Here is a 13,876-nt window from a genome sequence, read left to right on the forward strand (position 1 = left end):
TTAAATGACAGAGATTTACAGAAGCTTAAATGACAGCTGGGAAGCTAAATTAAGGTAGGAAGTTGAGATTTGAACTGTTCGAACGTCTGACTTCTTGCCTCTTGAAGAGTTGTTTTGACAAAAATGGCATTAATAGATAATTTGAGCATTACTGGGAATACAGTTCTGATACTAATATTATTTACCTTCACATTAGGAGCTGAAAGGGCATGAAGAAACACTTGTGTAATTCTGTCAAAACCTCAGTGTTATAAGCATTACTATATTAACCTATGAAGGACTGCACCCTTTCTCCCACCCTTCCTTTTCCATGTGCTTATTTATTCCTGTGCTTTATAAATCCAGATGTAGCCCCAAAGGAAGCGTTTGCTTTAGAATGTGTTTGTACACACTTGCATAGCCAGCAGACTGTTTGTGATTTGTGTGCAATGCACTGCGGCTTACAGAGGGAGCCCCACTGCAGCAGAGAGGTATCCAGCCACATTAGGTACAGGAAGAGATGAGTACAGGTGTATGTGTGAAAGATTGTCTAGGCAACTTGGCTTTTAATATTGCAAGCTTTTCTCTTCAATATTATTGTTTTTGTCTAATCTGGAGATGCCGATTGTGGGTTATGATTTTTTCAGTTTTGTTTTGTCAGCAAATTGTTCACATCTCGTCGTTTACTAGCCCAAGAGACACTCACATTTCCTGTTTAAAACTACCTAAAGCAGCTCCTTGCTCAGAGTGAAAATTTTGCAAACTTTAACTTGTCTCTAAACTTGTCTCTGACACTTGGTTTCTTTTTTCTGCTGTTGTCTTTTTGTGTGGGTGTCACTTTCATATCTTGAATTTGTTTATAAAGAACAAACCAATGGATTTTCAAATTCAGTGTGGAGTATCACTGGAGAATTTCTACCTCCAGATGGCTTAAGGAAGGCCAGTCAAAATCGTGTCCATCCTATTTGGCTTCCATTTCTGTTTGGAAAAGATTCCTTGTTAAGTTTGAAATGAATTGAATGAATGAAGAGGTCTTCCTATGAAAAAAGAAAGCTTCATCTGTAAAAGGATGAAAACTGTATAGCCAGTAACTCTGGCCCCTAGAAATCTATAGTGCTTAAGATACTCTTTTCTCCTCTCTCTTAATGTTCTGAAATACTACTGTGGAGTTATATTTTATCTGGTAGAATTTATAACTGCTTGCATTATAGCTAAACAAAAATACAACCTTTCTTGTATGCAGTATGCTGTATTTGCCCACAAGTTTTATTAGTCTTTGAATAGTCTGCCTAATAAGATGATAACTGGAATTTCTTAAATGCTATAAAATTAAGACAGGGGAATATGCTACAGATGAAGAAGATGAAGACATGGGACCTGTCCTTCCAGGAGGTGACATGGCTATTGAAGTGTTTGATCTTCCTGAAAATGATGATATGTTCTCCCCCAGTGATGTGGACACAAGCAAGCTAGCTCACAAGTTCAAAGAGGTAAGTTATAGATCAGAAAATATTTCTGAAATGTCTTACTGGAATTAGATTTCTAACAATCCCACTGCTCAGTGCTTGGTATTTCTCTTGAATACTAGAATTGATTTCTAGCTGTTTGTATAGTTGGTACTTTTGAAGGGCTGAAAAAGTTCTGCTTAAAAGAAGTAGAACTGTTTTTCTGTTTGTTTTTTTTGTTTTGTTTTTTAACATCAGTTTTCAATGACTGTTGTTTTGATGGAGGATAATTTATAATTTAATTTTCAGCACAAAAAGTTATTCTACCTCAGCACTTAGTTTGCATTTTTTGACCAGGAAGACAAAGTGTAAGTTAATTCATTACCAGCAAGTTGCTGTTTTATTCTTTCTTTTTTCTTTTATTTATTTATTTATTTATGTTTTGGGTAAGATTCCAATCAAAACTAATCATGAAAATCAAATAATGAATATTAGATTTCAGTGAAAATGCAGCACTCTTCATAGTTCCTGTACCATTATGCAGCACTCATCAATGTACTCAGTGTTATATATTTAGTTACGTGTTTAAAAAGACAGGGGAAGCAGACCTGTTTCAAGTTGGCACTTTACCAAACCTCTGCGGTTGTAGAGTTTGTGTAGCATCCACTGGCACTAACGGAAGCTTTTATCGGTGATGGTTATCACAGCCACCGAGCTCGTGTAGCATACCAAAGTTCTGAGAAACATTTCTTCCGTATTTTAGGTTGTGCTTTTGATGTGGTTTATTGCTGAACTTTCCTGAATTCTGATGCAAATAAAGACATGAAACAGGTGGATTTATCCAAACCCAGAGTAATAAAGACAATAAATGACAATAAAGAACATTTTTCTTTCTAAATGCACTGAAGATGGAAGGGCTGTAAGTAGCCAGAATGTCATAGGAGATTTGGACAGCAGAAGCTTTCTGGGCCCAGACAGAAGCTTGAAAAGAGAGGCTCACTTTTTTTTCTTCTTCCCGTCCTCTCTTCTTCCTTTCCTTCCACTCAAAACCAGTGTTTTATGAAGTGTAATGTGTATTTTTACTAGTCTCCAGTGAGAGTAATATGTAAAAAGTAATCAATCACTGAGCAACCAGACTTTCCTTTTTCTGGTGCTACTCTGTTCACCTTCTGGGTGCTTACTGTTTTTGATCATTGTTTCCTGAAAGTTTTTTAGGTTAGTTACCTGATAAATTTCTCACTCCATACTTCAAAGTCCAGGCAAATTAGCAGAACAGTTGACTTCATTTTCTAATACTTTGCATCATGCATAATGATCTTCTCAATGTGGTGGTAAGATGCTGCCATTCTGCCAGTGCCAGTGCAACAAGGCTATGGAAAGCAAAAGTGCTGTGATGGACAAGACACTGACCTTTGAATAATTTAACTGTACGACTATGCATGAAAACATTTTCCATCAACTTGGGCTATTGAGGTACTTGAGCATGTCCAAACTGATATGCAGCTATCTGTAGACCGGTCTGGCTTAATGGCCTTAAAATGCAGATGTAGGGAATTAAATTCGGACGAAGGGATTCTGGAATCCTCCAGATTAAGTGTGGATAAGAGCCTGAGAAAACATTAAATGTTCCTGCGTAAGAGTGGACTCTTTTTCACTAACCCACACAGTTATCGCTGTTAGGAGCATGCCACTTTTGTTTTGCTGATTGTATTTAACAGTACACAGCTGCGTTTTGTTGGCTCTTGCAGAGTGCGTGCATGTATTTTTCTTGGTATTTGCCCTGAATTTCTTCAACACTAGAGGACTTGTTCACGATCACACTGCACAAGCCCACACAGTGTTTTCTGGAATTGTATTTAAAGAATAACTGTTCTTTCTTGTTCTTACTGTGGAGATTAACGAAAGTATTAAACAAGTAGGTTGGACATAATCTTTAAACGTAATAGTTTGACCTAATTAGTTGAATTCAGTATTTGCAAAGAAAAATATGCTCAAATACTTTGAAAATGCTTAGCTTTTGGAATGGAAGTCAGAATAGAGGTGGGCATTCCTGGGTGAATCACCCTACTTCGGCGTGTCTTGTTTTCCTGGCTGTAAAACAGAAAAAATGAGACTGATTGTCCTTAACTTCTTTTATAGAAAGAGCTAGAAGCTTTATTTTAGCTGTGATGGTTAAAGAAGGACAAGATCTGTAGGGAGAAGGGACATCTTATGTAAGAATCAGATGTTATATTTCACACATCTTAATGAAATCTATAGAAAAGAGATTATTATATGCAAATTATTTATAATATATCATATATATAACATTATTACATGCAATGACTATACAAAATAATTTATGTATATTATTTGTTTCTATTGGGTGCTATCATTCCCATTGTACTCCAGGTATTTAACATTTACTAGCTTTTCATCACATTCTACCTTTCACAGTCGTGGATGAATTCAATCTATTTTCTTTCAATATATTAAAAAAAGTTGTGTTGTTTTGATGATGAAAATATTGTTTTTTTAAAAAAGTTGTATTGTTTTGATGTGATGAAAATAGCTTTTCATCACATTCTACCTCTTGCAGTCTTAGATGAATTCAAGATATTCTCTTTCAGTATATTAAAAAAAGTTGTATTGTTTTAAAGAAAATCAGCTTTTAAGACATCTTTGAAATTTAATTTGCCAAAAATTATTCAAAATATCTTTTGTTAAAATGAAGCCTTCACAGATTTATATTGACTTAGGAAACAAAAATGCAAAATAATATCTGTCAAGAATTTGTCTGGCTTTATATAGGACATGGAATAAAGTATATTTGTTGTCCTGTTAGAAAACTTGCATCAATATTTTTAACTGTGGAGTCCAAATTTGCTTGTCAAATCATTCACCTTGCCCATTGTTCAGTCTAACCCATAAGTGTGTTAGTATTTCTCATATATTTTGCAGGCATAATTAGTTGTCCACCTTATACATTTGTCTGTTTGACAGGAAAGTGTCTTTTTTCTTCTGCCTCAGCGGGATCTGCTGTACCATGTACAGATTCAATGATCCAACTGGGTGCTCAGTATTCATTTTTTTTAACTTAATAACAGAGAGCGTAAAAATAACTGCTAAAACCATCTGTACCTGAGCAGATTGCCATTTATGCAACAATTTGGAGTTTATTTGTATGTCATAATAAGCTGTATAAATGCTGCTTACTGGTTTGTGGGATTTTTAGAGATGGGGATGGATTATGAGCAGGTAGCCTAAGGCTTTGAGTCTTGGCCTTTTGATTTCATTATTAACTGTGCAAAGGGCAAAGTCTATCTTGTCCATCCTTCCCCTGATTTTACCTCACTCCAAAACAATGAGGTTTTGAATGTGAGGTTCAGTGACCTGAACTAAGCAAAGGTCTGGGCATTATATAAACACCATAACATTTTGAGATTGTTCTTTCGTAATTTTTTGTCGTTGCTTTTCACTACCAACAGAAATTGAAAAATTAGAAAAATGAGTTATCAATGTCTCTGCAAGTTACAGAGCAGAGGTTGGCTTGAGTGAGCTCAAAAATTGCAAGTAACCTCTTGCACCAGAGCATTCATAATACTTTTAATGCAAAGTCAGGTCAATTTAAGTAACAGCTGACAACCCTAGGGACTAGAAATGCTCACGTTCTCCTCTGGAGACATCAAGAAATGACCGGTGGAAGGAGATTTCTGAACCGTTCTTCAGGTGGAACCAGTTGCATGAGTGCCTCCTTTATTCCTCCCATAATAAATTCAGTAATGCTCCAGCAGCAGGGACTTGGCTTATCCGCTAGATCAGCTGAGGCTGATTTGCAAACCAAACTGTCTGACAGCATGTGTGTCCTGTGCTGCCGCAAGAAGTGGGTTCAAGAGGTGCCCTGAAAATGGAACTTCAAAAGCAGCTAGGCCTGTCTCAAGGATGCTTGTACCAATCAGCTCTGTGATAACTCCTGCTATTTCGAAAATTATTCCTCTTCTCCAAAAGAACTTCTCTTTTGAACCGTTTGTACCTTCTTTTATTTATTTTTTTAATAACAGCCTGGCCTTTGAGAAAGTAACCACTGCTTCCGTAAGAGGTGATACTTTGTGATTCAGTGCAAGTCCCTCAGGCTCACCAGTAGCTCAACATAAACTGTTCCCAAAGGCTTCCTTTAGTCTTGTAAGAGTAGTAACCACCGTGTAAAACATGCTTTTCCGTAACTATTCCTGGTATTCATAAATAATGAACTAAGGTTTCGTCTTCCCTGCAGTGTTAGCTCAAGCTAAATTCGGGTTTTGCCCGTGCCCTTGCTCCTCACCCGACAACACACAAGTCACTGGTTCACATTAAACAGTGCTTTAGATGTAGGGTTTGGGGGCCTGCCAGCAGTTTGTCAGCATCGCGTGCCTTAAGCAGTAAAGCAGCAGGGATTCGGGTGCAGGCCGCTGTCGGACACGTGCATGTATATGATCATTTCCGTTGGGATCGTGGTTACACTTTGGAAGCTGTGCTTCAGTTTCTACTTCAGAGTATTCCTGGAACAGGCAAATATTAATCCTCTGGGGTGAAACTAAACTCAAAGATGTTTCGGGGGGAGCAGACTGATGTAGGTTAATCCAAAAGAAATCCCCTGGAAAGCGTGCAGCTGGGTGCCAGGTCCTCAGCACCCACCATTTCCCTGCACAGATCCCCTGTTATTGTGGCACGGTGCTTGGCAATGTAAATACAACCTTTAGCACAATGCCGGGGCTGTTAATCTACTTGCAGTCATTTTGTGTGCTTGTATGCTGTTTCCTGTTTTTTTACTGCTTCCCGGTGTAACTGCTCTCACTTGAAATTAGCTAGCTTGAGCGGAGTAACTCAAGTTAATGGTGGGGAAGGATAGCATCAATTTACCTTTTTTCTTGCGTGGAGCAAACATGTGGAGTCATCCCCTCAAGGTTTTCCAATTCCCTTAGTTGTTAAATCACTTATTCCTGTATTTGCTCTTTTGTAATATGCCTGCTTTAATCAGTATCGAGGGACTTTCTGACAGCACTGGGACATATTTCACATTCACATCAGAGGAGAGCAAAGCCCAGCAGGATAACATCTTTTTTTTTTCTTTTTTTTTTTTTTAAGCAGAAGACATTTGGTTTTGCTAAACAGATTGGATGTTCTGATTTGAAATTATGAGTGGTTAGATGGCATCCTATCTTTAATTAGATTGCACAGTCTGAGTCATTTTGCAAGCTAGACATTTTAATTTACAATCTACTGCACTGCAGCACTCTTCAAGGCCTTCTGCTGTGTAATAAGGTATTCAACTTGCAGCACAGGCTTTAAAAATACTGGAGTACTCTGTGACTTCACTTGTTTATTTTATATTTCAATTTTAGTTGCAAATCAAACATGCAGTTACAGAAGCTGAAATTCAGAAGCTGAAGACGAAGGTAAGAATCAATATGCAGTTAATACACGCTGATTTTTTTCCTCTCATGCAAAATCAGATCTGAAGACATGTATCTTTATGTGGGTGGAGAAATCAACGTCCTTATTAAAGGCAGATTAAGAAACACAGTGGCTCAGCTAAATCTTGTCTTGCTGTATATTCTCTATTCAAAGTTTCAAGTAAAATCTTAAGTGCTGCTATTAAGAGAAACTGCCAACTTGTGTAGCTTCAATTAAACATACATTTTAAGGAATATCGTAATGACTAAATAGCAGATTTCTAGCTTTACAATTCTAATGCATTTTCTCAGGTTTTTAGATTATATTTGGATTGAATATTCAAGCCTAAGTTAGTAGATTTTTTATTTACTAGTGATGTTAAGATATCCTGTTTATGTTAGTTTCCTTTTTTCGACATTTAAAAAAATATTTAAAGGTTTTAAATTTAAACTCTGTTTTATATACAGAAGAAAAAGAGCTGTTTCTTACTGTTGCAGTTCTCTTTAATAGATGTTCTAGGTGTTCTTACCAGCTTAACAGAAAACATCTCACAATTGGTTGCTGGTTATTAGATTGAATTTGCAATAGCAATAAAAAGAAATTGTATTTTTGTATTAGGATAAGCTTTATGGGAAGTCAACTGATAATTCTGTTGTTGAGTAAAATTAGGTTTTATAATAACATCCTTCTTTTTCAGTTTGAGTACATTATAAAGGAAATAAAAGGAAGACAAAGAGAAAATTGTACTTCAGAAAAATATTTTAGATGATTATTTCTTTCTAGCAACCATTTGCACTCACCATGCATTTTGCATAGCGTTTATCAAATTTGCATTAAGTATTGTTAAAATCAAATTCTGAATGCAACCATTTTCTGTAATAACAATTTCTGTTGTACTATTTCAGTTCAAAAAGTCAAAAATCTTTTCTCCTGTCTACTTTCCAGTTCCAATCTAACAATTGGAGCTGCTTGGTCAATCCCTTGGGATTGTGCCAAGCCCCACTGACTTCATGGCGTGGGTGTAAACATTCATCTGTGCAAATCCATTTGCAAGATTAGGGTTAATACATCTTTTTGTGTTGGACTTCTTTCTTTACATGGTGTTTTGAATAGAGCCAAAGAAAATGTGGCTAGGTTATGTGTGTGTTACTACTAAAATTGCAAACAACCTATTCTGGTTTTGTGTGCATCGTCCGTGGTGCGAGCAGAACTGCCTAGAGCAAATGAAGCAGTTTTGATAAGTAAACAGGGATGTGTAAGACAGGGTTTCCTTCCATAAATTCTGGGAGCAAAAATACCCTACCCTGAACCCTAACCTTATTTGGTGCCAAAAGCTGAAACTTGCAACTAGTTTTTGGAAATTAAGAAACCTAACTACAACCAAAAAAATAACAACAACAACAAAAAAAACATTACACAGGCACTAAGGGTTATTATAAATTCAGCAGTAAAATTCAGGCTTCTTTGAGGTCACTTGGAAAAAGACACTGGACTTCACTTGCCAAATAGTGGACGTAGCAGTGGAACCACACTGATCAGAAAGTTAAACAGTTCTGATATGTCTGGCAGAATTCGCACCTTTAAGAGCAGGAATCTACAACAGCAAGGATATGTTTTCCTTTTAAGATTAGCTCCTTACAACGTGGTAAGCAAGTTTAAAGAAAACAAGAGTAATATAACAGGTTCTCTTTGTCCTCATAATAATTCTGGCGTAGTTTCAGTGTTAGATGCAAAACTCAATGCCTGCTTAAACAGAAAATAATCCTAGGTTATGACCTGATGTTAAATTTTCTATTCTACTTCCAGCCTCTTTTGTTTGGCTTTCTAGACTAAGCAAGATTATGATATGAAAAAAGGCATTGTAAGATTTCAATAGAATCTCTAATTTGGGGGAAAAAGCAGATAGATTAGACACAATTGTGTTTTTTTGCTGTTGCTTTCCAAATGGTTCTTAAATATGGAATTCCTCCTCAAATATGAAGTTTTACCCATCTTATGAAAGGGTATGGAAGCTTTCTGACACCTAAGCAAGATACACAGAGCAAAATTCATTAGCAGTGCTGGCTGATTGACCCTGCAGTTTACATAAATACTCCACTATTGACGTTTTAAAATGTGTTAGTGTATCTCAGAGAATCAATGAGGCCGCACTGTAAAACAGAGAAAAGGTTCTACTTCATTTTATGAGAAAGAATAACATATGTATCAGTGTACGTATTAGTCTTGAAATGCTCTTTTTTCTGCTGGCATATTACTTTTATAGTTAATCAGTGATTTTCATTATTCCTGTTGTTTGAACTCATCCTAATCTATTAGGCTGCACTTTGCACCCTTTTACTGACTGGCATCTATACTGTTTTGTTCAGCTGCAGGCAGCTGAGAATGAGAAGGTGAGGTGGGAACTGGAGAAGACCCAGCTGCAGCAGAACATTGAGGAGAATAAGGAGAGGATGATGAAATTAGAGAGTTACTGGATTGAGGCACAAACCCTGTGTCACACAGTGAATGAGCACCTCAAGGAGACGCAAAGCCAGTATCAGGCTCTGGAGAAGAAATATAACAAGGCAAAGAAATTAATAAAGGATTTTCAGCAAAAGTAAGCAGCTACGCCAGGCTCAGCAAATGAATTAGTGGCCAGATAGGAAACATGTATATGATATATTTTGATATATGAAACCAACCCACTATTGAATTCCTGTAAGCTAAACAACATTTTTCACTTTTATATCATGAAAACCACAAGTTCTTCATTGAAAACAAAAATGTTAGTATTATTCAAGTATTAGTTTAGTATTGCTGAAAAATATAACTATAACTAAAGAAAGATTTATTCTGTTTTATTCCACATTGGAATGTTTCAGGATTAGTAGATAACTAAATGTGGTTGCAAATAACCAAGAGTAATCATAGTAGAGCATTTGATTAGAAATGTTTGCTGCAATTTATAGTGACATATCAGCTGGATTCACTCCTGCTTTGTACTAATGTAAAATGCAAAAGCAATTTGTTTTGTTACATTTTCCATCTTATTTTTCTTCCTCTTGTAGATGCCAGGATTATTTGAGCTGTTGAGCTAGCTGATGGTTACCTGCCCCTTTCTGTTTCATATGGTCCCTTTCCCTGATGGCTAGCAAGAATAACAACATCTTACATTTCTATTATGGTTTCCATTCACCAAACATTCTTTTGTGCAGCATTTTTTAATTAATGCTGAAACGTGGTCATTTTAAAAAGAAAACTCAAAAATGTACAGCAATGTCAAGTGAAAACTGGAAGTGTAGAAGTAAATATCCTGTCCCATTAAAAAAATATATATATATTCAAAATGTCATTACCCATATTGGACTTTTGTGACTGTTCCAGAACTAACTGGTATGTCGTGTGCTTTTTATCATAAGTGCCTTAGATTTTCAAAGTAAAAGGAAGTAGGAAAAATAGATAGATAGAGCTTGTATAGCTTTTCTGTTGCTATTCCACTTTATATTAGTAAAAGATGTAGTCCGTTGTTTTTAACTATCTTAGACTCCTAAAAACACCTAACAGATTTCCTTAAAACTTACTAGAAAATTAAATTTGTACCTGAAAACTTGTGGCTCTCCTTTCACTGAAAAAGTACAGTCATACTCTCATAAAACAGAGATTCTATCCCATTTCCCACAGCAGAATGGAGACTTTTACTTTTTAAATTTCTGTATTTTCACATAACATATTGATGTAGAATGATAAATAATTGTTTACATTTTGTCCTAATTGCAGTTTCATACTTATTTTTAGGTTAATAGTAAAATATTTGTTAAGGACAGAATTTTCTGATGCGTAGTCTAACATATAGTACACCAGAACACCTTATTTTCTGTTTGAATCTGATTGCTTTTTGATGACAGCAAATACGTCTTTTTCTTTTTTTTTTTCCCTAAGAGAACTTGACTTCATCAAACGCCAGGAAGCTGAACGAAAGAAAATAGAAGATTTGGAGAAAGCACATCTTGCAGAGGTTCAAGGCTTACAAGCTCGTGTGAGTATTATTTACTCATTGGTTTGGTGAATGAGACAATTTTGTCTGATAATACAGAAAAAAACCTAGATGAGTGTGTGCTATAGGTAAAAATGTGTTGAATTTCTTTCAGATACGAGACTTGGAATCAGAAGTTTTCAGGCTACTGAAGCAAAACGGGAGCCAGGTTAACAATAACAACAACATATTTGAAAGGCAGACATCTTTTGGAGAAGTTTCTAGAGGAGATCCAGTGGAAAATCTAGATACTAAGCAAGTGTCCTGTCTGGATGGTTTAAGTCAAGGTTTGTTTGAACCAACCCATTACTCTTGTAATGTGTACATAAATAGTATGGTTATCATTTAGGATTTAAAGGAAACACTAACACAGGAATGCTGTTGTTATTCCAGAGTTCACCAAATAATGACAATAGAGAGTTCCAGAATAACTATACAATGAATATTCATTAAGAAATGGAAGTGACTAGCATGTGCTAATAAAGACCATTGTTGATTTCATAAAGCTTAAATGAATTTTCAGTGAGATGCCATCAACATGTAGGTTCAATTCCACGATTTCTGTTGTGTTAATAAAATAGGAGAAAATTGTGCTTTCTTGCATTCCTAAACTCATCCTTAATTACCCAATCACCAAAGATCAAACAAGAACGAAGTTACAAGAATTAAAAAAACAAGCTTAAATTTAGTATTTTGAATGTATCTCTGTAAGGTTCTGATCCCACCTTGGTAGTAACATCAAAAGCAGCTGTGTAGGTAGAGCTCACCATTTCTCAGGATGGAGCCCTTTGTGAACAAAATGCAAAATCTTTCCTGGTTCGTTCATTAAAATAATAGCAGTCTATATCACAGCCTGATTTACAGCATAAGATTTGTTAGACTTTGTTCTACATTATCAAAGAGCCAAAACAACTTATGGTAATGGTAAGATGTGGATAGGTGCTATGATTCTGTGATTCTGTTGGCAGGGTAACTGTAACCTTTACTTGTTTTGCCTAAATTGTTATTTTTTCAGACTGTGCCAGTAAAAATACACACATAACTTTCATAGCTTTAGTTAGAGTTTTAAGTTCTGTAACTGCAAGTGTTTCCTTACTGTTGAGGTATATGCAGAATTGAAGCCAATGTTAGATTCACAGCATTGGAATGAAATTGTTTGGTGCAGGAGCAATAGTTACTGTGTAGTTAGTGACAGTGTGAAATCAGGTGCTGGGGTTATGACAAGGGAGCACCAGAGTTCATTCCTAGAAATATTTTCATTTTCAGTAATCTATAATATCATTTATTTTTCTGGTGAAGAAAAATGCATTGCACTACCAATTAAGTTGATTTCCAGCAATCCCAGGGGTGTTTTATTAAAATTGCTATTTTAGCAGTTAGTTCATGTGTGGAGTAGCAAATTGAGTATTGCTCTGCAGACAAATCAATATGAATTATATTTTAACATAATATATGTACATAAAAAAGGGCTTGTCATTCTGAAACAGTATTTGTGTGATACACAGACCTTGTGGAATTGGTTTCCACAAATCTCCACATAGCTTTTTCTTTCTAGCAAGTGTTTATTATCCTGAAGTCTCTGAAGTTCAGGAAAGCACTCAGGGTGACAAGTCTGTATTTCTGCATAGAGACTCAGTAAGCATTACAAGTAGATCGCATCAGGGAAGGAAAGTGTGTTTTGTTTACCTGCCTCCCAGAAATCATGTTTACATTTTTAGCAGTGTCAGCACACATCCACGGCTCAGGAGCTGAAATGCGTTCTCAGACATCCTCTTCAATATGTACCTTGTGCGGTTCAGTGGAATGTTCTGTTTCACTAAGACTGCAAAATTAAATTCTGATAAGACTTTTTATTGTTTGTATACAATTTGAAAGGAATTTCTACATGTAAAAAAAATCAAAAAGCATCTTTATAAAGTATTAAAACTCTATGTCAGTACTTCCTAATCAAATTTTTAATCGATATATTTTCATGAAAATTTTCTATTTCTAAGAGCTGCAATTTTTCACTGGGACAAAATTCCCCTGGGAAAATGTTAACCAGTGTTTAGTGAGAGCTAGAACGGGCAATCTGTGAATTTAAAACTGCCCAAATTTAACCACCTGAATACAAAAACAAATTCTTTGATAGAAAAAACAGATAGTCATCAATGATATTTTGAAAGTAGAAAAGCCATAGTTAGATCTTAGATTCCAGGCTGAATTTGTGTTTTTAATAAGAGAAAAAGGACTTCTTTAGAATAAAGAGATCTGTAAGCATGCTGTAGCACTCTTTGACTTCCTTATATTTTTGCCAGTAAGTTCTATATCGGAGTGTCTGAAGTCTGTGTTGGTCTGTAAGGCAGTGATACTTAGCATTTACAGACAGAGCCTATATCTTCATGTTTTTCCCATGTAAGCCTTTAAGAAAAGGACTTGTCATTGTCTGGCAATATGTGTAATAACTGATCACCCCATGCATTCTCGCAGAGGAGCTGTCGAGGGCAGGAGGAGGAGCCCATGATGTCTCTGGAGGTTGATCGGGATTCCCTGAGTGCACAGTGTGTTGTGCATCTTCGTGACATTGATAAAAGCACTGCCATCTCTTTTCTAGTTTTTATTCAAAGAATATAATGCACACTTCTTGTTCGGCCCCAGCTTTAGGTTTGTAGGATGAGACTGCATGTGCGCAGCCACATCCTGTCATTTTTACCCTGAAGCTTGCAGCTAGGCCTTCCATAAAAATCAGCTCATGTAAAAATACATATTTCAGGTATCCTGTTAATTAAAACGATACAAGCACATGTCATTTTTCACTTCAGTGTGAACCGAGGTGTCTGTTATATTCTTGTGTTGTAATACATGTGGGTCTAGCCAACAGATGCGCTTGCCTGCCATGCCCGCAGGAGCACGGCTGTCCCTGCCCGTAGGTGGTCTGGCCGTGGGGACACCGCGTCAGACAGCCTGGCTCCTCGGGCTGTAACATAACCTGATAGTGAGGGGCTTCCAGTAACATCAGTGGAAGCTACAGAGAGAAATCAGAACTGTT

At 36.3% G+C, this 13,876-nt stretch overlaps 1 protein-coding gene across 12 annotated transcripts in view; it reads left to right on the forward strand.

Annotated features, from left to right (window-relative positions):
* Positions 1 to 13,876, forward strand: part of PPP1R9A (protein phosphatase 1 regulatory subunit 9A) — a 160,810-nt gene that overhangs the window by 121,238 nt on the left and 25,696 nt on the right. For all 12 annotated transcript variants that reach the window (XR_013947357.1, XR_013947358.1, XM_080582169.1 and 9 more), the window contains exons 7-11: positions 1,314 to 1,469; positions 6,785 to 6,838; positions 9,203 to 9,432; positions 10,755 to 10,851; positions 10,964 to 11,135. Coding sequence is in view for 10 of the 12 variants with exons in the window: in XM_080582169.1 (XP_080438295.1) it covers positions 1,314 to 1,469; positions 6,785 to 6,838; positions 9,203 to 9,432; positions 10,755 to 10,851; positions 10,964 to 11,135 (709 nt within the window). In the remaining 2 variants the exon portion in view is untranslated. The remainder of the gene's footprint in view (positions 1 to 1,313; positions 1,470 to 6,784; positions 6,839 to 9,202; positions 9,433 to 10,754; positions 10,852 to 10,963; positions 11,136 to 13,876) is intronic.

The sequence above is a fragment of the Anser brachyrhynchus genome (genome assembly GCF_964034855.1).
Source record: "Anser brachyrhynchus genome assembly, chromosome: 2".
NCBI lineage: Eukaryota > Metazoa > Chordata > Aves > Anseriformes > Anatidae > Anser > Anser brachyrhynchus.